The 26269-nt window shown below is 39.4% G+C and overlaps 1 protein-coding gene across 1 annotated transcript in view; it reads left to right on the top strand.

The window, feature by feature from the left end:
* LOC128647258 (uncharacterized) overlaps positions 1-22270 on the top strand; it is a 73848-nt gene extending 51578 nt beyond the window's left edge. Inside the window, exon 4 of the mRNA XM_053700051.1 lies at positions 20523-22270. Within this exon, the coding sequence (XP_053556026.1) occupies positions 20523-22270 (1748 nt within the window). The remainder of the gene's footprint in view (positions 1-20522) is intronic.
* Positions 22271-26269: the final 3999 nt, after the last annotated feature.

Genomic DNA, 26269 nt, shown 5'->3' on the forward strand with positions numbered 1-26269 from the left:
GTGCCATATGGGCGGCAATTGACAAAGGGAAAAGCGACCAGCCGGTTGCTAGGCACTTCATGGAACAGGGACATACAGTCAAGGACCTCAGATTCATGCACATCGACCATGTACCCCTGCTTAGGAGGGGTGGTGACAGACACAAACTTCTACTACAGAAGGAAGCAGAATGGATCTACAAACTGGATACCATCCACCCTAAAGGACTGAATATGGGTAACGATTGGCACTGCTTTCTATAAGTATGTTTGACCCTTTCATTTTATTTTAAATTATGTTATTCTATTTTACATATATATTATCTGTTGGGCACATACTCCCCTACCTGGGATGCTTGAATACCATATGGACTTTGGTTACTGTAAGCCTGTTTTTTGTTGTTTATCATTAGCTGTTGTCCAGGCTGGGTAACTTTATCGTAGTGGCAAGCTCAGAGCAGTGCTCTTACTATGTACTTATATGTATACATTTATTATGACATTAGGCCAAATTGGAGCTTAGTGGGACATAACGTCCCATACCCCTGTGACTGTTTCCATTAGTCTTATTCTGGGCCCTGCTCATTGTAGCCTTTGACTTGTTGTATATACTTATATGTGCAGATTTATTGTCATTTAGTACAGCATGCGCACTACAGCTTTTTTAATACATCCTATATTTTATGCCCCTGTCGCCTTTTACAATGTGCTTCTCTTGCAGGCTGGCTCTCACATACTCCTTATTGTAAATGGTTCCACTGTACGTTGTGTGTGCAGCTTATTCATTGTGTTCATTATGTGCATACATTACCGCCTGTCCCAGCAGGAACAGCTCATGGCTGTTTCATAATGGCATGTTCAGGTGTGGACACAAAAAGTGTAAGCCCTGTGACCATGCTCTGATACCTTCAATTCTATGGCTACCGGTGAATCCTATCGTATCTTTGGTTGTCATAATTGCACTAGCACTTTTGTTATATATCTTATCACATGTGAAGTGTGCCATCTACAATATATAGGACTCACTACCAGGGAAGTGTCTTCTAGAATTAGAGAACATTTTTCTACGATAAATTTAGGTAAATCCACATCTCGCATTGTACAATATTTTGTGCAGTTTCATCAGAAAGATCTTAGCACATTCAATTGGTGTGTAATTGAAAAAGTGTCTGCTCCCAAGCCTGGAATGAACAGAGTAAAACTTCTCAATAAACGTGAGATGTTGTGGGCTTTTAAGCTTATCACACAGTATCCTAGTGGCTTAAACTCAGATTATGATCTGGTTAATTATTGGGAGTGATTCTGCTACTGTCAATTTTATGGACATATATATTATTGTTTATAAGTAATTTAACCTCATCTTGATGAATTTGTAGCAAGATATATATTTAACATGTATTAATTTAACACTTTCTAAATAGAATATTTATTTATATTTATCTTTTTATTAAATTTGGTTTTGAGCTGTTGTATATACATGTATTTTGCTGCATTTGTCATCAAGCATTGACTTTATCCATTGATGTACCGATTTATTTCCATTCACTTACCGCATTGGTTTGTTTCAATAACACAGTTTCTTATAACCTATGCTAAGTTTAAATATGTTCCACATAACATGCTCTTCCTTATATGTATTTAATATACATTTATCCTTCAATTATATTTGATGTCAGTTTTATTCATTAACTTGTTATGACTCTTTGCTGCTATTAGATTTTGAATTGTATGTTGCTTTAAGATAGAGAGGTGTGTATCTGTATTAGCCAATTAGAAAGTTTTATTGCTTTTAAATGGATGGTCAGATTTGTAACCATTAGGCTATGATTACGGTCCTCCACGGCCGAAACGCGTAAGCCTGTTGCTTACTCCTCTCTTCTTAACATTGTCCCCGCTGTATATATTATTATTATTATTCATTTTATTGGATACATTTAATAAAAGTTACATTTTATACATCAATATCCTTGGCGGCTGTTTGTTCCTCTAACCATAGAAGTGCCATATGGGCGGCAATTGACAAAGGGAAAAGCGACCAGCCGGTTGCTAGGCACTTCATGGAACAGGGACATACAGTCAAGGACCTCAGATTCATGCACATCGACCATGTACCCCTGCTTAGGAGGGGTGGTGACAGACACAAACTTCTACTACAGAAGGAAGCAGAATGGATCTACAAACTGGATACCATCCACCCTAAAGGACTGAATATGGGTAACGATTGGCACTGCTTTCTATAAGTATGTTTGACCCTTTCATTTTATTTTAAATTATGTTATTCTATTTTACATATATATTATCTGTTGGGCACATACTCCCCTACCTGGGATGCTTGAATACCATATGGACTTTGGTTACTGTAAGCCTGTTTTTTGTTGTTTATCATTAGCTGTTGTCCAGGCTGGGTAACTTTATCGTAGTGGCAAGCTCAGAGCAGTGCTCTTACTATGTACTTATATGTATACATTTATTATGACATTAGGCCAAATTGGAGCTTAGTGGGACATAACGTCCCATACCCCTGTGACTGTTTCCATTAGTCTTATTCTGGGCCCTGCTCATTGTAGCCTTTGACTTGTTGTATATACTTATATGTGCAGATTTATTGGTATTTAGTACAGCATGCGCACTACAGCTTTTTTAATACATCCTATATTTTATGCCCCTGTCGCCTTTTACAATGTGCTTCTCTTGCAGGCTGGCTCTCACATACTCCTTATTGTAAATGGTTCCACTGTACGTTGTGTGTGCAGCTTATTCATTGTGTTCATTATGTGCATACATTACCGCCTGACTGTCTACTCATTATTCACATATAGCAGCTGGCTACACCTTATATGGTGGTTCTTACATTGACACTTTGTACAGACGGACTTGTCGCTTACCTGACTATGTATTACATTTCCCCAATGACTATTCACTGCAACTGTATATCTTTCCCATTGTTTGCAGCCTGTTGTACTGACACTGTTCCACTAGGGAGTTTAATGGTTGAACAGTATATATCTTTTCTCCTATTACAAACCACATAGAGGCACGCCCCCCCCTGACCTATCAGATACCTCTGGCTCATTGACTGACAGCAGCTGGCATGACAGGACTACTTACAGCCCTCCCACACTGTTGCTCTGGTTAGTGCATTTGTATCCACACCTCTAGACACACAGTGCTGCTGTTTGGGACTGTTATTATACACTGTATGTTCTTAGGAATAGCGCTCTGCTGTGTGATCAGGGTTATTGATGTGTTAGGGGGAGATAGACATATCTGCAATCTACACTGATGTTGCTTTATTAGGCTTAATGCTGGATATAGGTGTAACCTTGTTTCATTGTCCTCAGGGCCACAAATATTATTAGCATGTTTATCGCATCCTGCATGTTTATTTGATCCTACTTTATGCAGTATGTCTCACTCTCCAATTGATTAAAGGGACACTGAACCCAATTTTTTTCTTTCGTGATTTAGATAGAGCAGGCAATTTTAAGCAACTTTCTAATTTACTCCTATTATCAATTTTTCTTCGTTCTCTTGCTATCTTTATTTGAAAAAGAAGGCATCTAGACTTTTTTTGGGTTCAGAACTCTGGACAGCAGTTTTTGATTGGTGGATGAATTTATCCACCAATCTGCAAGAACAACCTAGGCTGTTCACCAAAAATGGGCCGGCATCTAAACTTACATTCTTGCATTTCAAATAAAGATACCAAGACAATGAAGAAAAATTGATAATAGGAGAAAATTAGAAAGTTGCTTAAAATGTCATGCTCTATCTGAATCACGAAAGAAGAAAATTGGGAACAGTGTGTAAAGATCTCCTGTTATAGAATGCACAGAACTCATTAAGGCACCATTGTTCAACTTCAAGAACTTTTTATTAACTGAAGATAACACACCAATTTCACTGTTATACCTCATGCTTGTCCCTAGTGTTAGAATATATGAACTGCAACAAATATAAACAGCAACAACTGGAACAAACCATTATGATATATTCATTACATCTCCCTTCTTAAAAATAAATAACAAATAAAACAATATATATAAAGGAATATACATTTAAAAAAAACAAAAAAACAAACAAAACACAAGCACAAAAACAAACAAACAAAAACAGTTATGTAGTGTCATAATCTTCCCAATACTTTGGCTTGATTCTCCGTCCATATCTTGAGAATCTACTGGGTGGCTCAACTTGTGCTGTTTCTGTTGTGCTAGGAAGAATCACATTGGAGCTGTGATCAGAGAGTTGTGCGGTTGGTGTTGTACTCAGTAATTGTCCCTCCTGTATGTCCACATGTGAAGCATCAGTTGAGCTTAGAGTCTCATTTATATCACTATGTGACATCCTTGGTGGTACATGAAGCACTGCATCTGGAATATTTGTAACTCCTGTATTTGTACCTTTGTTATGACGCAGATGTACTCTGTTGCGCCGGTAATCTTTGCCATTCTCGGTGCGGACAATGTATGAGCGTGGTGCACTTGTTACTTTGGTTACCACTGCAGGTTTCCACCTTCCTTCTAAATTTTGCATCCTTACCCTATCGCCAAGCTCACAAGGTTTTAGAAATTTAGATCCACGATCATAGTACTGTTTCTGCCTGTTTTTAATGTTTCCACTCGCTGTTTAACCATTTCAGGATTCTGTACTTTGGGGGCAAGTTGTGTAGGTGTTGAAGGTAAAACTGATTTCAAACGTCTACTCATTAGTAATTGTGAAGGTGATGCAATTCCATCTATTGGGGTGTTACGGTAGTTTAGAATACACAGGTATGGATCTTGATTAGTTTGGGCTGCTTTTCCCAAAATGTTCTTTGCAATTTGTACATATTTTTCAGCTAAGCCATTTGACTGTGGGCAATGTGGGCTGGACAATGTGTGTTTGAAAATCCATTCTTTTGCAAAGTTTGCGAATTCCATTGAGGAGTACGGAGGACCATTATCTGATATTAACTCATCACATATGCCATGTCTTGCCAAGACAGATTTAATTACATTTATCACTGCTCTAGACTTAGTGTCTCTTAGTTGAACTATTTCAAAGTAACGACTGTAGTAGTCTACCATTATAAGATAGTTGTTATGGTTCCATGTAAATAGGTCTGATGCAATTCTTTGCCAAGCTCTCTCTGGCTGTACTCTTGTTACCATTGGCTCCTTTTGGTTTGCTCTTTGATTTTCTTGACATATTGCACAATTATTGACCATGTCTTCAATCTGTGAATTCATTCCTGGCCAATATAAGAGATCCCTAGCACGTCTTTTACACAAGGCTATTCCAAAATGCCCTATATGCAGTTTTCTTATTATTTCTTTCCTGAGCTCCGGGGGAACCACAATTCTCTCCCCTTTAAAAACAATCCCATCAATTATTGACAGTTCTTTTCTTACATTCCAGTAAGGTTTTAAGTCAACATTCACTTTGGCTTTTGAGTTTGGCCATCCTTGCCTTATTATTGTAACCAAATTGGCCATAGTTGCATCCCTTTCTGTTGCTAGCTGTATTTCTTTAAGTTTCTCATCAGTAGCAGGTAATTGCGTAAGTACAGAGTGCACATGCTCTTCCAAGTCCCTTTCCTCTCTTTCATCTTGTCCAGGCTTAAATGTCCTTGAAAGCATATCAGCTACTGGAATTCTATTGCCAGGTACATATACTACATGCATATCATATTTTTGTATTCTTAGGATCATTCTTTGCAGCCTTGCTGGAGCGGACACAAGTGGTTTTTCCATGATGCTCATAAGTGGTTTATGATCAGTCTCAACTGTGACTTTCTGCCCATAGATGTATTGATGAAATTTTTCACAACCAATTACAATGGCCAACATTTCTTTTTCTATTTGGGCATAGTTGAGTTGCGTAGGAGTCATTGATCTGGAAGCATATGCAAAAGGCCTGCCTTCCTGCATTAGGACTGCTCCTAAACCGAACTGAGAGGCATCAACCTGTATTGTTACCTCCTTCTTGGGGTCAAAATATTGTAATCCAGTTTCCGATGAACGCACAATAAGACCTTTGACATCTTCAAAAACATTATTCATTGAGTCATTCCAGCTCCATAGTGCATCCTTTTGGAGTAGTTCTCTTAGTGGAGCTGTAGCTTCTGCTAGTCCAGGAACAAACCTTGACAGATAATTAAACATACCCAGAATGGTTTCTAATTCCTTCTTAGAGGTAGGAGGATCCAGATGTTGTATTGCTGCTATTTTCTCTGGGTCTGCTTTTAGCCCATCCTGTGACAGAATATGACCAAAATATTTAACTTGGGTAGCACCGATTTGCATTTTACCTGGGTTTAACTTCATGTTTCTCTCTCGACACCGTTCCAATAGTGCACACAGATTTTGAACATGTTCTTTCCATGTAGATCCATATACCAGAAGATCATCTATGATTACATCTACACCATGAAGGCCTTCAATGGTATCATGTGCTTTTTTCTGAAATATTTCTTGTGCTGAGGCAATACCAAAGGGAACTCTAGTAAAGCGCCATCTTCCAAATGGTGAATTAAAAGTGGTGAGCCTGCTGCTCTGTTCATCTAATTTGAGCTGCCAATATCCTGACTGAGCATCTATACACTGAAGAATTTTGCATGTGCTAACTTGTGTGTGATGTCATCTAGAGTTGGTAAACTGTAGTGTTCTCGCATGATTTCTCTGTTTAAATCTCTTGGATCAATGCATATTCTTAAAGCACCATAGTTTTTCTTTTCTACTGCAACCATTGAACTCACCCACTCAGTGGGCTCATCTACTTTTTTCAGCACTCCAAAATTTACCATGCGATCCAGTTCCTCTTTGAGTTTGTCTTTTATGGCAATTGGAATCCTTCTTGGTGAATGAATTACTGGATGTGCATCTGGTTTTAGTTTAATGCTGCATTCACCAGGCAAACAACCTAGCCCTTGAAACACATCTGAAAATAGTTCCTCAACTTGTTGCTTAGATAAACCTTTGTTATACTGATCAACAGTCATGACTATTTTTATAAGATTTAGCAGGCACTTAACCCTAAAACAGGCTTTGCTGGGGTGTCTATAACATAAAATTCCAAATTAAGTTTTTTGTTTTGTAACATGCATTGATATGAGCACTTTCCCAGTACATGTAGCCGATGTCCTCCATAACCAACAAGTTTTGACAGACCAGACTTTTCAAGCTCACATATGTTTGCCAGCTTGTCATAATATGTGCTAGGAATGCAATTTACTTGTGCACCTGTATCAATCTTGAATTTAATTGGTATGTTTAGTGTGCTCACAAGAATCTAAACATATACTTCATCTTGTTCTAAATTTGTTTTATCCACCATAGCTAGAAATATTGTACTTTGATCAATGTCACTATCAGTTTCATTTTCATCTTGCTCCACTTGATTCACTGACTTCCTATACTTTATAGTGTTGTTTCTGCACACCCTGGCAAAATGGTTGTTTTTCTGACATTTGTAGCATATTTTTCCCTGTGCTGGACACTGTGTATTCTTAGTGTGTTTTGTACTACATTTAGTACAGATTCTGTAAAGAGTTTGCTCTGCACAATCCTGCAGGTTATTTGCTTTTCTGCTATGAATCAGATTACTTTCACTTTTCCTTTGCACCATGAGGGGTAGTTATCAAGCTGTCTACCTCAAATACGCAGGAATTCTGCAGCGTATTTGTGGCGAGGATGATTCGCCTTAGTTATCAAGCCCTAGATACCGGCAAAAGTAGAATTTTGTGACGTAAGCTTCGATCCTCCGGACTCAGTCCGACACAGATCGATTCTTACGTCACTCCAGATGTTCCACACACAAGTGCGGCACAATCTGACTACTTTTGCTAGTTATCAAAAAACTAGCAGGTACGCTCGGCACTTTTCCGGCCCAGCGTACCTGGTTTTCAACCTGCCGCCCTGGAGGCGGCGGATCCCATAGGAATCAATGGGAGTCTGACCATAGCGAAAGTTCATGTTCGCTGCTGCCAGATATCCCATTGATTCCTATGGGAGCTGTCTGCACCTAACACCCTAACATGTACCCCGAGTCTAAACACCCCTAATCTGTCCCCCATACACCGCTGCAACTAAATAAATGTATTACCCCCTAAACCGCCGCTCCCGGAGCCCACCGCCACTATAATAAATATGTTAACCCCTAAACCGCCGCTCCCGGTGCCCACCGCAACTATAATATATATGTTAACCCCTAAACCGCCGCTCACGGTGCCCGCTGCAACTATAATGTATGTATTAACCCCTAAACCGCCGCTCCCAGACCCCGCCGCCACCTACATGATACCTATTAACCCCTATCCTGCCCCCCTATACCGTCGCCACCTATAATAAAGTTATTAACCCCTATCCTGCCGATCCCGGACCTCGCCGCAATTAAATAAATAGTTTAACCCCTAAACCGCCGCTCCCGAACCCCGCCGCAACCTATATTAAACTTATTAACTCCTAATCTGCCCCCCCTACACCGTCGCCACCTATAATACATTTATTAACCCCTATCCTGCCCCCCTACACCGCCGCCACTGTAATAAAATTATTAACCCCTAAACCTAAGTCTAACACTAACCCTAACACCCCCCTAACTTAAATATTAATTAAATACATATAAATAATATTTCTCTTATTAACTAAGTTAATCCTATTTAAAACTAAATACTTACCTTTAAAATAAACCCTAATATAGCTACAATATAAATAATAATTATATTGTAGCTATCTTAGGATTTATTTTTATTTTACAGGCAACTTTCAATTTATTTTAACTAGGTACAATCGCTATTAAATAGTTATTAACTATATAATAGCTACCTAGTAAAAATAAAGAGAAATTAACCTATAAAATAAAAACTAACCTAAGTTAAAATTACACCTAACACTACACTGTACTTAAATAAATTATTCATATTTAAAATGAAATACTTACCTGTAAAATAAACCCTAAGATAGCTACAATATAATTAATAATTACATTGTAGCTATTTTAGGATTTATATTTATTTTACAGGTAACTTTGTATTTATTTTAGCTAGTTAGAATAATTATTAAATAGTTCTTAACTATTTAATAACTACCTAGCTAAAAGAAATACAAAATTACCTGTAAAATAAATCCTAACCTAAGTTACAATTAAACCTAAAATTACACTATCATTAAATTAATTAAATAAATTTCCTACAAATAACTACAATTAAATACAATTAAATAAACTAACTAAAGTACAAAAAATAAAAAAAGCTATTACAAAAAAAAATAAGTTAGAAACATTTAAGAAATATTACAACAATTTTAAGCTACTTACACCTAATCTAAGCTCCCTAATAAAATAACAAAGCCCCCCAAAATAAAAAAAATGCCCTACCCTATTCTAAATTAAAAAAAGTTCAAAGCTCTTTTACCTTACCAGCCCTTAAAAGGCCTTTTGCGGGGCATGCCCCAAAGAATTCTGCTCTTTTGCCTGTAAAAGAAAAATACAACCCCCCCAACATTAAAACCCACCACCCACATACCCCTAATCTAACCCAAACCCCCCTTAAATAAACCTAACACTACCCCCCTGAAGATCATCCTACTTTGAGTCGTCTTCGGCCAGCCGACCCACCGATGGAACTGAAGAGGAGATCCGGAGCGGCAGAAGTCATCATCCAAGGGGCGCTGAAGAAATCTTCCATCCGATGAAGTCATCATCCAGAAGGCGCTGAAGAAGTCTTCCATCCGATAGAAGTCTTCATCCAAGCGGCGTCTTCAATCTTCATCCATTCGGAGCGGAGCCATCTTCAGACGAGCCGACGCGGAGCCATCCTCTTCTTCCCGACGACTAACGATGAATGGATATTCCTTTAAGGGACGTCATCCAAGATGGCGTCCCTTCAATTCCGATTGGCTGATAGGATTCTATCAGCCAATCGGAATTAAGGTAGGAAAAATCTGATTGGCTGATTGAATCAGCCAATCAGATTGAAGTTCAATCCGATTGGCTGATCCAATCAGCCAATTAGATTGAGCTCGCATTCTATTGGCTGTTCCGATCAGCCAATAGAATGCAAGCTCAATCTGATTGGCTGATTGGATCAGCCAATCGGATTGAACTTCAATCTGATTGGCTGATTCAATCATTCAATCAGATTTTTCCTACCTTAATTCCGATTGGCTGATAGAATCCTATCAGCCAATCGGAATTGAAGGGACGCCATCTTGGATGATGTCCCTTAAAGGAATATCCATTCGTCGTTAGTCGTCAGGAAGAAGAGGATGGCTCCGCGTCAGCTCGTCTGAAGATGGCTCCACTCCACTCCGGATAGATGAAGATTGAAGACGCCGCTTGGATGAAGACTTCTATCGGATGGAAGACTTCTTCAGAGCCTTCTGGATGATGACTTCATCGGATGGAAGATTTCTTCAGCGCCCCTTGGATGATGACTTCTGCCGCTCCGGATCTCCTCTTCAGTTCCATCGGTGGGTCGGCTGGCTGAAGACGACTCAAGGTAGGATGATCTTCAGGGGGGTAGTGTTAGGTTTATTTAAGGGGGGTTTGGGTTAGATTAGGGGTATGTGGGTGGTGGGTTTTAATGTTGGGGGGAGGTTGTATTTTTCTTTTACAGGCAAAAGAGCAGAATTCTTTGGGGCATGCCCCGCAAAAGGCCCTTTTAAGGGCTGGTAAGGTAAAAGAGCTTTGAACTTTTTTTAATTTAGAATAGGGTAGGGCATTTTTTTATTTTGGGGGGCTTTGTTATTTTATTAGGGGGCTTAGATTAGGTGTAAGTAGCTTAAAATTGTTGTAATATTTTTTAAATGTTTGTAACTTATTTTTTTTATTTTTTGTAACAGTTTTTTTTTATTTTTTGTACTTTAGTTAGTTTATTTAATTGTATTTAATTGTAGTTATTTGTAGGTAATTAATTTAATTAATTTAATGATAGTGTAGTGTTAGGTTTAATTGTAACTTAGGTTAGGATTTATTTTACAGGTAATTTTGTATTTCTTTTAGCTAGGTAGTTATTAAATAGTTAAGAACTATTTAATAACTATTCTAACTAGCTAAAATAAATACAAAGTTACCTGTAAAATAAATATAAATCCTAAAATAGCTACAATGTAATTATTAATTATATTGTAGCTATCTTAGGGTTTATTTTACAGGTAAGTATTTAGTTTTAAATATGAATAATTTATTTAAGTACAGTGTAGTGTTAGGTGTAATTGTAACTTAGGTTATTTTTTATTTTATAGGTTAATTTCTCTTTATTTTAACTAGGTAGATATGAAATAGTTAATAACTATTTAATAACTATTGTACCTAGTTAAAATAAATTGAAAGTTGCCTGTAAAATAAAAATAAATCCTAAGATTTATTAATTATATTGTAGCTATTTTAGGGTTTATTTTAAAGGTAAGTATTTAGTTTTAAATAGGATTAACTTAGTTAATAAGAGAAATATTATTTAGATTTATTTAATTCATATTTAAGTTAGGGGGGTGTTAGGGTTAGTGTTAGACTTAGGTTTAGGGGTTAATAATTTTATTACAGTGGCGGCGGTGTAGGGGGGGCAGGATAGGGGTTAATAAACTTATTATAGGTGGCGACGGTGTAGGGGGGGCAGATTATGGGTTAATAAGTTTAATATAGTTTGCCCGCGGGGTCCGGGAGCGGCGGTTTAGGGGTTAAACTATTTAGTTAGTTGCGGCGGGGTCCGGGATTGGCAGGATAGGGGTTAATAAATGTATTATAGGTGGCGACGGTGTAGGGGGGGCAGATTAGGGGTTAATAAGTTTAATATAGGTTGCGGCGGGGTCCGGGAGCGGCGGTTTAGGGGTTAAACTATTTATTTAGTTGCGGCGGGGTCCGGGATCGGCAGGATAGGGGTTAATAAATTTATTATAGGTGGCGACGGTGTAGGGGGGGCATATTAGGGGTTAATAAATTTAATATAGGTTGCGGCGGGGTCTGGGGGCTGCGGTTTAGGGGTTAAACTATTTATTTAGTTGCGGCGAGGTCCGGGATCCGCAGGATAGGGGTTAATAACTTTATTATAGGTGGCGACGGTATAGGAGGGGCAGGATAGGGGTTACTAGGTATAATGTAGGTGGCGGTGGGCTCTGGGAGCGGCGGTTTAGGGGTTAATACATTTATAATAGTTGCCGCGGGGTCTAGGAGCGGCGGTTTAGGGGTTAGTAACTTTATTGAGTTGCGCGGGGCTCCGGGGGCGCCGGTATAGGGGGTAGAACAGTGTAGTTAGTGTGGGTGCTTAGTGACAGCTTGTCAATAAAGCTGTCAAAAAGCCGAAGAGCAGCGAGATCGGATGTGTGATAACTCTCACAGTCCGCTGCTCATCGCCCCGTACTTGGTGCACGGACAGATTTTTTGATAACTTAGGCGAACGTATTCAGGTCCGCGGCAGCGATGTGAGGCGAGCTTAGGCGGGCGTATTGGACCGGCGAAGGCAGGTAAAGTAGATGGCTTGATAACTACCCCTCCTTGTGTAAGACTTCTGTGTCACTATAAATTAACTGCATGTGAGCTCTGGATGTTTCATATGCTCTAGCTATTTTTACTGCAGAGTTTATGGTTAGATCCTCTTCTAGCAGTAATTTTTCCTGTACTTCTCTAGAATTTGATCCCATCACAATTCTATCTTTTATCATATCATCACAGTCCTGAAAGGCACAGTCTTTAGCTATGAGATGTAGCTGTGTGACCCACTCATCTATAGATTCTGTTTTACCCTGATGTCTTTCATAAAACACTTTTCTCTGTACAGTTATGTTTTTCTTAGGATTACAGTATGCCTCAAATTTCTCACATAACACATTGGGAACCTTTTTACCTTCAGCAGATATAGCTCCACTTGCACTCCATGATCTGCAAATATCTCTGCCTTTCTCTCCAATGCAAATGAGAAACTGTGCAGCCTTCTGCTCCTGTGTCCACTTGTCAGCATCAGGGCCAGCAAATAATAATTCCATGAGCTCTCTCCATCTTGTCCAGTGCTCACATACATTGCCTTTAACAAAGTCCACAGGAGGCACTTGCTGTCTGCTTGCAGCCATGACAATCAAACTTAAATAAATCTGTTTACTTCTGACACCATGTAAAGATCTCCTGTTATAGAATGCACAGAACTCATTAAGGCACCATTGTTCAACTTCAAGAACATTTTATTAACTGAAGATAACACACCCATTTCACTGTTATACCTCATGCTTGTCCCTAGTGTTAGAATATATGAACTGCAACAAATATAAACAGCAACAACTGGAACAAACCATTATGATATATTCATTACACAGTGTCCCTTTAAGTGCCAATTGATTTAGTGCACATTATGTTGTATTTCCTATTTGCAGCTCATTATGTTGTATTTCCTATTTGCTGCACTGCTATTCCTCTGGTCACATTGCAAATTGGCATGTGTGTGTATATATATATATATATATATTTATATCATGATGTATATTTAGATTACTGCTATGCTTTTATCATTGCTATGTCATTTCTCCCTTTTTCTTTCTTTTTTTTCTCTGTGCTTGCAGCAAGTTATGTCCCTGACTTTGTCTTGTAATTATTATTTTTAAAGTTATATGTTCACTTAGATTGAGGTGGATGTTCTGGGATAGATTGGGTACATTGTATTTGATACTAATTAACTTTTATCTGTGTGTGTATGTATTTCGGTGTAAACAGTGTATGGTTGCCTTGACAACCATTTTTGGCGCAATTTCTGTTCACTGGGGGAGGGTCTTAGAGGGTATAAATGTTTGCTTGTCACATTTTATTGTTGGTCTGATGAAGGGGAGCTGTCCCCGAAACGTCACGTAAATTAAAGCTTTTATTGCTTATTCTTAATTCCAGCGAGTGCTGTCTTCTATTACCTTTATATATATATATATATATATATATATATATATATATTACAATGAATCTAATCATAAATATATTTAAAAATAAAAAGAACATTTTATATTATGTGAAGAACATTGGAATGTAAAATACATAATTCATGTTGGATATAGCACACTTGGGCCTAGATTTAGAGTTCGGCGGTAAAAGGGCTGTTAACGCTCCGCGGGTTTTTTTCTGGCCGCACCATAAATTTAACTCTGGTATCGAGAGTTCAAACAAATGCTGCGTTAGGCTCCAAAAAAGGAGCGTAGAGCATTTTTACCGCAAATGCAACTCTCGATACCAGAGTTGCTTACGGACGCGGCCGGCATCAAAAACGTGCTCGTGCACGATTCTCCCATAGGAAACAATGGGGCTGTTTGAGCTGAAAAAAAACCTAACACCTGCAAAAAAGCAGCGTTCAGCTCCTAACGCAGCCCCATTGTTTCCTATGGGGAAACACTTCCTACGTCTGCACCTAACACCCTAACATGTACCCCGAGTCTAAACACCCCTAACCTTACACTTATTAACCCCTAATCTGCCGCCCCCGCTATCGCTGACCCCTGCATTACACTTTTAACCCCTAATCTGCCGCTCCGTAAACCGCCGCCACCTACGTTATCCCTATGTACCCCTAATCTGCTGCCCTAACATCGCCGACCCCTATGTTATATTTATTAACCCCTAATCTGCCCCCCACAACGTCGCCGACACCTACCTACACTTATTAACCCCTAATCTGCCGAGCGGACCTGAGCGCTACTATAATAAAGTTATTAACCCCTAATCCGCCTCACTAACCCTATCATAAATAGTATTAACCCCTAATCTGCCCTCCCTAACATCGCCGACACCTACCTTCAATTATTAACCCCTAATCTGCCGACCGGAGCTCACCGCTATTCTAATAAATGTATTAACCCCTAAAGCTAAGTCTAACCCTAACACTAACACCCCCCTAAGTTAAATATAATTTTTATCTAACGAAATAAATTAACTCTTATTAAATAAATAATTCCTATTTAAAGCTAAATACTTACCTGTAAAATACATCCTAATATAGCTACAATATAAATTATAATTATATTATAGCTATTTTAGGATTAATATTTATTTTACAGGCAACTTTGTAATTATTTTAACCAGGTACAATAGCTATTAAATAGTTAAGAACTATTTAATAGTTACCTAGTTAAAATAATTACAAATTTACCTGTAAAATAAATCCTAACCTAAGATATAATTAAACCTAACACTACCCTATCAATAAAATAATTAAATAAACTACCTACAATTACCTACAATTAACCTAACACTACACTATCAATAAATTAATTAAACACAATTGCTACAAATAAATAAAATTAAATAAACTATCTAAAGTACAAAAAATAAAAAAGAACTAAGTTACAGAAAATAATAAAATATTTACAAACATAAGAAAAATATTACAACAATTTTAAACTAATTACACCTACTCTAAGCCCCCTAATAAAATAACAAAGCCCCCCAAAATAAAAAATTCCCTACCCTATTCTAAAATACAAATATTACAAGCTCTTTTACCTTACCAGCCCTGAACAGGGCCCTTTGCGGGGCATGCCCCAAGAATTTCAGCTCTTTTGCCTGTAAAAAAAAACATACAATACCCCCCCCCCAACATTACAACCCACCACCCACATACCCCTAATCTAACCCAAACCCCCCTTAAATAAACCTAACACTACCCCCCTGATGATCTTCCTACCTTGTCTTCACCATGCCAGGTTCACCGATCCGTCCTGGCTCCAAGATCTTCATCCAACACAAGCGGGGGCTAGACATCCACTGAAGAAGTCCAGAAGAGGGTCCAAAGTCTTCCTCCTATCCGGCAAGAAGAGGACATCCGGACCGGCAAACATCTTCTCCAAGCGGCATCTTCTATCTTCTTCCATCCGATGACGACCGGCTCCATCTTGAAGACCTCCAGCGCGGATCCATCCTCTTCTTCCGACGACTAGACGACGAATGACGGTTCCTTTAAGGGACGTCATCCAAGATGGCGTCCCTCGAATTCCGATTGGCTGATAGGATTCTATCAGCCAATCGGAATTAAGGTAGGAATTTTCTGATTGGCTGATGGAATCAGCCAATCAGAATATAGTTCAATCCGATTGGCTGATCCAATCAGCCAATCAGATTGAGCTCGCATTCTATTGGCTGTTCCGATCAGCCAATAGAATGCGAGCTCAATCTGATTGGCTGATTGGATCAGCCAATCGGATTGAACTATATTCTGATTGGCTGATTCCATCAGCCAATCAGAAAATTCCTACCTTAATTCCGATTGGCTGATAGAAAACTATCAGCCAATCGGAATTCGAGGGACGCCATCTTGGATGACGTCCCTTAAAGGAACCGTCATTCGTCGTCTAGTCGTCGGAAGAAGAGGATGGATCCGCGCTGGAGGTCTTCAAGATGGAGCCGGTCGTCATCGGATGGAAGAAGATAGAAGATGCCGCTTGGAGAAGATGTTTGCCGGTCCGGATGTCCTCTTCTTGCCGGATAGGAGGAAGACTTTGGACCCTCTTCTGGACTTCTTCAGTGGATGTCTAGCCCCCGCTTGGGTTGGATGAAGATCTTGGAGCCAGGACGGATCGGTGAACCTGGCATGGTGAAGACAAGGTAGGAAGATCATCAGGGGGGTAGTGTTAGGTTTATTTAAGGGGGGTTTGGGTTAGATTAGGGGTATGTGGGTGGTGGGTTGTAATGTTGGGGGGGGGGTATTGTATGTTTTTTTTTACAGGCAAAAGAGCTGAAATTCTTGGGGCATGCCCCGCAAAGGGCCCTGTTCAGGGCTGGTAAGGTAAAAGAGCTTGTAATATTTGTATTTTAGAATAGGGTAGGGAATTTTTTATTTTGGGGGGCTTTGTTATTTTATTAGGGGGCTTAGAGTAGGTGTAATTAGTTTAAAATTGTTGTAATATTTTTCTTATGTTTGTAAATATTTTATTATTTTCTGTAACTTAGTTCTTTTTTATTTTTTGTACTTTAGATAGTTTATTTAATTTTATTTATTTGTAGCAATTGTGTTTAATTAATTTATTGATAGTGTAGTGTTAGGTTAATTGTAGGTAATTGTAGGTAGTTTATTTAATTATTTTATTGATAGGGTAGTGTTAGGTTTAATTATATCTTAGGTTAGGATTTATTTTACAGGTAAATTTGTAATTATTTTAACTAGGTAACTATTAAATAGTTCTTAACTATTTAATAGCTATTGTACCTGGTTAAAATAATTACAAAGTTGCCTGTAAAATAAATATTAATCCTAAAATAGCTATAATATAATTATAATTTATATTGTAGCTATATTAGGATGTATTTTACAGGTAAGTATTTAGCTTTAAATAGGAATTATTTATTTAATAAGAGTTAATTTATTTCGTTAGATAAAAATTATATTTAACTTAGGGGGGTGTTAGTGTTAGGGTTAGACTTAGCTTTAGGGGTTAATACATTTATTAGAATAGCGGTGAGCTCCGGTCGGCAGATTAGGGGTTAATAATTGAAGGTAGGTGTCGGCGATGTTAGGGAGGGCAGATTAGGGGTTAATACTATTTATGATAGGGTTAGTGAGGCGGATTAGGGGTTAATAACTTTATTATAGTAGCGCTCAGGTCCGCTCGGCAGATTAGGGGTTAATAAGTGTAGGTAGGTGTCGGCGACGTTGTGGGGGGCAGATTAGGGGTTAATAAATATAACATAGGGGTCGGCGATGTTAGGGGTAGCAGATTAGGGGTACATAGGGATAACGTAGGTGGCGGCGATTTGCGGTCGGAAGATTAGGGGTTAATTATTTTAAGTAGCTTGCGGCGACGTTGTGGGGGGCAAGTTAGGGGTTAATAGATATAATACAGGGGTCGGCGGTGTTAGGGGCAGCAGATTAGGGGTACATAAGTATAACGTAGGTGGCGGTCGGCAGATTAGGGGTTAAAAATTTTAATCGAGTGGCGGCGATGTGGGGGGACCTCGGTTTAGGGGTACATAGGTAGTTTATGGGTGTTAGTGTACTTTAGGGTACAGTAGTTAAGAGCTTTATAAACCGGCGTTAGCCAGAAAGCTCTTAACTCCTGCTATTTTCAGGCGGCTGGAATCTTGTCGTTAGAGCTCTAACGCTCACTGCAGAAACGACTCTAAATACCAGCGTTAGAAAGATCCCATTGAAAAGATAGGCTACGCAAATGGCGTAGGGGGATCTGCGGTATGGAAAAGTCGCGGCTGAAAAGTGAGCGTTAGACCCTTTAATCACTGACTCCAAATACCAGCGGGCGCCCAAAACCAGCGTTAGGAGCCTCTAACGCTGGTTTTGACGGCTACCGCCGAACTCTAAATCTAGGCCCAGGTGAGGTTAGCTTGTGAGGAATAAGTGTTTTTTGTTTTTTTCTGAAAATCCAGCTCCAATGAAATCTATGGAGAGAAGAAATTACGCTGGTCGCAGTTATAGAACTGGCTTGCGCAAAAAGCTTACTTCTAGCGACGTTTACGCTCAAGCTGTAACAGTAAATAGTGTGCCACTAGTGATGTCGCAAACCTAAAAATTACGGTTCGCTAACGGCGGACTCGAACTTCTGCAACTGTTTGCGAACCGGGTGAACCGCCATTGACTTCAATAGGCAGGTGAACTTTAAAACAAACAGGGACTCTTTCTGGCCACAACAGTGATGGAAAAGTTGTTTCAAGGGGACTAACACCTGGACTGTGGCATGCCACAGGGGGATCCATGGCAAAACTCCCACGGAAAATTACATAGTTGATGCAGAGTCTGGTTTTAAGACATAAAGGGCATAAATCACCTAACATTCCGAAATTGTTTGGAATAACGTGCTTTAAAACATCAGGTATGATGTTGTATCGATCAGGTAGTGTAAGGGTTACGCCCGCTTCACAGTGACAGACCAAACTCCCCGTGTAACGCACCGCAAACAACCGCAAACAGTCCATTTGCACAACCACGAGATAGATAGTTAGATAGATAAATAGATAGATTTGATAGATATATAATTTTCCAGACAGAGAATTACAAGACGTGCGGTCTGGGACCCATTGTAAGGTTCCAAGAGGCAGTTGCAGTGCCAGGGGACGTGTATATGGCAGGGATTTTAGGAACCGGGAGATGGAAAAAGATGCTTGGTCGGTCCTCCTACTTCAAATTTGGGGCACTGCGCGTGCAATCTACTGTGGCACCAGATATGAGTGGTGGCACTGAGCAAGTAGGCACAATATATGCTGTGAGCCTGACACACAGGCTGGCAGTGGCAGGCAGGCAACTGCTATTAGATTACACTAGCAGACTGATGTAAAAGTTTTTTTTTAAAAAATTTACACTACTGTTACACCAGATATGACTGAGCAAGTAGGCACAGTATATGCTGTGAGCCTGACACACAGGCTGGCAGTGGCAGGCTGGCCTGGCAACTGAAATTATATTACACTAGCAGACTGATGTAAAAGTTTTTTTTTTTAAATTTACACTAATGTTACACCAGATATGAGTGGTGGCACTGAGCAAGTAGGCACAGTATATTCTGTGAGCCTGACACACACTGACAGGCAGGCAAATGCAATTAGATTACAAAGAGAGAAAAAAAGACTGATGTTCTAGCCCTAAAAAGGGCTTTTTGGGGTGCTGTCCTTACAGCAGAGATCAGATGAGTCCTTCAGGACTGTAGTGGACACTGAATACACTAGCCTAGCTATCAACTTCCCTATAAAATCAGCAGCAGCTACACTATCCCTCTTCTCACTAAGAATGCAGGATCAGAATGAATCTAAAATGGCTGCTGTCCAGGAGCTGGGAGGGTCTGGGAGGGAGTGTCTGCTGCTGATTGGCTGAAATGTGTCTGCAGACTTTGAGATACAGGGTCAAAGTTTACTCAATGATGACGAATAGGGGGCGGATCAAACATCTCATATGTTCGCCCGCCGCGGCGAACACGAACAAGCTATGTTCACCGGGAACTGTTCTCCGGCGAACTGTTCGCGACATCACTATGTGCCACTTGTAATTTAGCCCTTACTCAATTTATAATTTACTGCTAAGAATTTCAGAGGTGATTAACAATGGTAAGATACTGGTCTCTGATAGCTAACTCGATACTCAGGTAGATTTTAAAACAGCCTCTCCCATCAGTCATGTGTTACCAATCTATGTTATACTTTCAAGCCCACTCACAAAGAAACTGGGCTCTATATAATATTATATAGAGAGAGGAATTGTGAGACTGGAGAGATTAGAGAGGCATCTATTATTATTATTATTATTATTATACTTTATTTATTAAGCTCCAACATATTCCGCAACGCTGTCCATGGATACAAATTATTTAAATAAAACAATACAAGACTAGTAAGATACAGGACAAAATTTACAAACACATACAGGAGGGATTGAGGGCCCTATTCCCGTGGGAATTTACAATCTAGAAGGGTAGGAGGTTGAGAAACAGGAGGTGAGGACTGCAAGATTGAGAAGGATTTTAATACAGAGTTAGATGAGGGAAATGTTAGGTTGGTGAAATTAATTTATTATTGGAGTTGGGTGGTAGGCTTCCCTGAACAGAAAAGTCTTCAGGGGGATCTAGTAAATTTAACCCACTAAACAATTTGTTACCTTGTTCTACACAGAGTCTGAGAACCCAGCCCCTGCAAGGATCTCGAGACACCAACACCCAGGGAAGAAGAGACACCAACACCCAGGGAAGAATAGACACCAACACCCAGGGAAGAATAGACACCAACACCCAGGGAAGATACTTCGGGACGGCATAGAAAAGAGGCAGCATCCAGGAAGGAGATCTTCCTTAGGTGATCAGTACCTAGATAATCCCAGACACCAAAACCCAGGGAAGATACTTCGGGACGGCATAGAAAAGAGGCAGCATCCAGGAAGGAGATCTCCCTTAGGTGATCAGTACCTAGATAATCCCAGACACCAAAACCCAGGGAAGATACTTCGGGACGGCATAGAAAAGAGGCAGCATCCAGGAAGGAGATCTCCCTTAGGTGATCAGTACCTAGATAATCCCAGACACCAAAACCCAGGGAAGATACTTCGGGACGGCATAGAAAAGAGGCAGCATCCAGGAAGGAGATCTCCCTTAGGTGATCAGTACCTAGATAATCCCAGACACCAAAACCCAGGGAAGATACTTCGGGACGGCATAGAAAAGAGGCAGCATCCAGGAAGGAGATCTTCCTTAGGTGATCAGTACCTAGATAATCCCAGACACCAAAACCCAGGGAAGATACTTCGGGACGGCATAGAAAAGAGGCAGCATCCAGGAAGGAGATCTCCCTTAGGTGATCAGTACCTAGATAATCCCAGACACCAAAACCCAGGGAAGATACTTCGGGACGGCATAGAAAAGAGGCAGCATCCAGGAAGGAGATCTCCCTTAGGTGATCAGTACCTAGATAATCCCAGACACCAAAACCCAGGGAAGATACTTCGGGACGGCATAGAAAAGAGGCAGCATCCAGGAAGGAGATCTCCCTTAGGTGATCAGTACCTAGATAATCCCAGACACCAAAACCCAGGGAAGATACTTCGGGACGGCATAGAAAAGAGGCAGCATCCAGGAAGGAGATCTCCCTTAGGTGATCAGTACCTAGATAATCCCAGACACCAAAACCCAGGGAAGATACTTCGGGACGGCATAGAAAAGAGGCAGCATCCAGGAAGGAGATCTCCCTTAGGTGATCAGTACCTAGATAATCCCAGACACCAAAACCCAGGGAAGATACTTCGGGACGGCATAGAAAAGAGGCAGCATCCAGGAAGGAGATCTCCCTTAGGTGATCAGTACCTAGATAATCCCAGACACCAAAACCCAGGGAAGATACTTCGGGACGGCATAGAAAAGAGGCAGCATCCAGGAAGGAGATCTCCCTTAGGTGATCAGTACCTAGATAATCCCAGACACCAAAACCCAGGGAAGATACTTCGGGACGGCATAGAAAAGAGGCAGCATCCAGGAAGGAGATCTCCCTTAGGTGATCAGTACCTAGATAATCCCAGACACCAAAACCCAGGGAAGATACTTCGGGACGGCATAGAAAAGAGGCAGCATCCAGGAAGGAGATCTCCCTTAGGTGATCAGTACCTAGATAATCCCAGCACTTCATTTGACTTGCTGTCTGAGGTTACCAAGAGGCAACATCCAGGCAAGAGGAGCTTTCCCTACACCAAACGCCAACATCCAGGCAAGAGAAATGGGGAAGATGAGGAAACTTCAAAAAAGGATGTCCCTGAGGATATAGAGAAGCGTCAACACCCAGGCAAGAGGTACCTAGAACCATATAACATTGAATACCTTTCCCCATGTAAGGGGCCAGATCTTTTTACTAATGAGTGTTTAGCAACAGAAGTATGATTCTCACAAAGAAAGCAAGAGGATAGAAAAAATATGCTGTTAGAATTATTCTTAATGTAAATATAAATATTATATGCCTTGACTAGATAAACTAGCTATAGACAAATATTGAATCTGGGTTATCTAACAGATTCAATTAATATTCATATCTATCAAATATTAGTTGACATAATCAATGTATTAATCACAACAAAATCATACCTTGAGATCTAAAGGTAACAGATAACAACTGTTAATGCAAGTACACAGCTTTTCTACACAACTTAAACCTTGGTCCATACCATAAGTCAAAGGCTAATTCTATATATGTAAACTTCCTTATAATTTGGCTGGCGTATAGATAATTCGATTTTAACTTTGCTCATGTTTTATAGTGTTAAAAATAATTTTCCTTTATGCTAGCACTAAAAGTGTTTTGATTGACAAGAGCAACTGAATGCACATGTCACAGTTCTAAATGCAATGCCCTTGAAAAGGATTAACCCATTGCTAACTGAATTCTGACTAATCCTATCTATGTTAATTACATTTATAACTCTACATTCCCACATTCTATATTTTATAACTCCACATTCCCCCACTATATTTTCTCTTTGTCAAAGACACAATCCCAATGCTAAAGCATAAAGGGCCAACACAGAAGAAACTACTAAACATACAGTATATCAGACATATTTCAAACAAGAGACAGTGGATTTGACATCATAAACTACAATAAAGAATGTTTCAACAAATACATAGTCCATAAGCAAAGATGTCCAAGTCTTGATTGAAGGAATCAAATCAATAGCAGAGTCATTGCAGAGAAAGTTCAGTTCACAACAACCTTAGTAGTAAGAGAAAGTTGGAGCAGATATGAAGGCAATACAGTCTGTATAAACTGTATAATCTTGTTAATGCTTACAAACAGAAACAATAGCGTATATAACCACTGAAAAGGCAAAGGAATAACCAGTGCATGAAACAAGTAGACAGCAGATGAAACAGTTGGCCGCAGGTAACAAGTGCAGCAACCATAGGTAAACTTGTCACAAGGCCTTAGCATGTCCAGTAGTAGTCAGGCAGTTCAATTCAGAAGAGTCCAAGTGCAAATCCAAAAAGTTCCATCCAGACAGCAAGAAAAGGGAAAGATATGAGTATCCTAGAAAATAAAAAAGAAAGTATAAATATAGAATATTAATATCAAATTATTCTATATGTCAGTCAAATTGGATTAGGATTCTAGGAAGCCTAGTTTTGTCAAGTGAAACTGAATAAGCAGAATATAAAAGGTATGTAACATTTCTGTTGTGAATTAAGATGTTCCAGAGATGTAATTTGTCTAATTTTTTGTTTAAATACTTTTGATAACAAACACATCCACACATAAAATTTAACATAAAAATTTGAACAATAGTTAAAACAATTACAGGGTGTAACATAATATTAAAACATTGAGTAGCTGTACTACTATATCCAAATACAGTTTCCCACCAAGATATATTTGAATCCTGTAAAACACTAGATGTAGTTGATTTTAAAATTCTTTGTTCATGTTCAACTGTCATTTTATTGTCTACAGAAACATGTTTTAGATTTTGTAACAGGGAAATAATTATAGTAGAATCACTTAACCATTTCTTCATTTGTGATCCCATACCCAAAGGTAAATCATAAACAGAAAAATTCATAACATGGTCCTATGTTAAATTTAAAGTAATATTAAAGGGACATTAAACAGTAAATGCATGCTAGATAGAATAGATAGAATGATGCAGTCAAAGAAAAGATTACTTTGAGAATTACATGTAAATGTATTTTTTAAAGTTTTATTAGCTGTTAAAATATTGCCAAAATAAGTGTAAAGTGTCTGGCCTAGATTTAGAGTTCGGCGGTAGCCGTCAAAACCAGCGTTAGAGGCTCCTAACGCTGGTTTTGGCCGCCCGCTGGTATTTGGAGTCAGTGATTAAAGGGTCTAACGCTCACTTTACAGCCGCGACTTTTCCATACCGCAGATCCCCCTACGCCATTTGCGTAGCCTATCTTTTCAATGGGATCTTCCTAACGCCGGTATTTAGAGTCGTTTCTGCAGTGAGCGTTAGAGCTCTAACGACAAGATTCCAGCCGCCTGAAAATAGCAGGAGTTAAGAGCTTTCTGGCTAACGCCGGTTTATAAAGCTCTTAACTACTGTACCCTAAAGTACACTAACACCCATAAACTACCTATGTACCCCTAAACCGAGGTCCCCCCACATCGCCGCCACTCGATTAAAATTTTTAACCCCTAATCTGCCGACCGCCACCTACGTTATACTTATGTACCCCTAATCTGCTGCCCCTAACACCGCCGACCCCTGTATTATATCTATTAACCCCTAACTTGCCCCCCACAACGTCGCCGCAAGCTACTTAAAATAATTAACCCCTAATCTTCCGACCGCAAATCGCCGCCACCTACGTTATCCCTATGTACCCCTAATCTGCTACCCCTAACATCGCCGACCCCTATGTTATATTTATTAACCCCTAATCTGCCCCCCTCAACGTCGCCGACACCTACCTACACTTATTAACCCCTAATCTGCCGAGCGGACCTGAGCGCTACTATAATAAAGTTATTAACCCCTAATCCGCCTCACTAACCCTATCATAAATAGTATTAACCCCTAATCTGCCCTCCCTAACATCGCCGACACCTACCTTCAATTATTAACCCCTAATCTGCCGACCGGAGCTCACCGCTATTCTAATAAATGTATTAACCCCTAAAGCTAAGTCTAACCCTAACACTAACACCCCCCTAAGTTAAATATAATTTTTATCTAACGAAATAAATTAACTCTTATTAAATAAATAATTCCTATTTAAAGCTAAATACTTACCTGTAAAATACATCCTAATATAGCTACAATATAAATTATAATTATATTATAGCTATTTTAGGATTAATATTTATTTTACAGGCAACTTTGTAATTATTTTAACCAGGTACAATAGCTATTAAATAGTTAAGAACTATTTAATAGTTACCTAGTTAAAATAATAACAAATTTACCTGTAAAATAAATCCTAACCTAAGATATAATTAAACCTAACACTACCCTATCAATAAAATAATTAAATAAACTACCTACAATTACCTACAATTAACCTAACACTACACTATCAATAAATTAATTAAACACAATTGCTACAAATAAATACAATTAAATAAACTATCTAAAGTACAAAAAATAAAAAAGAACTAAGTTACAGAAAATAATAAAATATTTACAAACATAAGAAAAATATTACAACAATTTTAAACTAATTACACCTACTCTAAGCCCCCTAATAAAATAACAAAGCCCCCCAAAATAAAAAATTCCCTACCCTATTCTAAAATACAAATATTACAAGCTCTTTTACCTTACCAGCCCTGAACAGGGCCCTTTGCGGGGCATGCCCCAAGAATTTCAGCTCTTTTGCCTGTAAAAAAAAACATACAATACCCCCCCCCCAACATTACAACCCACCACCCACATACCCCTAATCTAACCCAAACCCCCCTTAAATAAACCTAACACTACCCCCCTGATGATCTTCCTACCTTGTCTTCACCATGCCAGGTTCACCGATCCGTCCTGGCTCCAAGATCTTCATCCAACCCAAGCGGGGGCTAGACATCCACTGAAGAAGTCCAGAAGAGGGTCCAAAGTCTTCCTCCTATCCGGCAAGAAGAGGACATCCGGACCGGCAAACATCTTCTCCAAGCGGCATCTTCTATCTTCTTCCATCCGATGACGACCGGCTCCATCTTGAAGACCTCCAGCGCGGATCCATCCTCTTCTTCAGACGACTAGACGACGAATGACGGTTCCTTTAAGGGACGTCATCCAAGATGGCGTCCCTCGAATTCCGATTGGCTGATAGGATTCTATCAGCCAATCGGAATTAAGGTAGGAATTTTCTGATTGGCTGATGGAATCAGCCAATCAGAATATAGTTCAATCCGATTGGCTGATCCAATCAGCCAATCAG

The sequence above is a fragment of the Bombina bombina genome, chromosome 2 (genome assembly GCF_027579735.1).
Source record: "Bombina bombina isolate aBomBom1 chromosome 2, aBomBom1.pri, whole genome shotgun sequence".
In the NCBI taxonomy this organism is placed as follows: domain Eukaryota; kingdom Metazoa; phylum Chordata; class Amphibia; order Anura; family Bombinatoridae; genus Bombina; species Bombina bombina.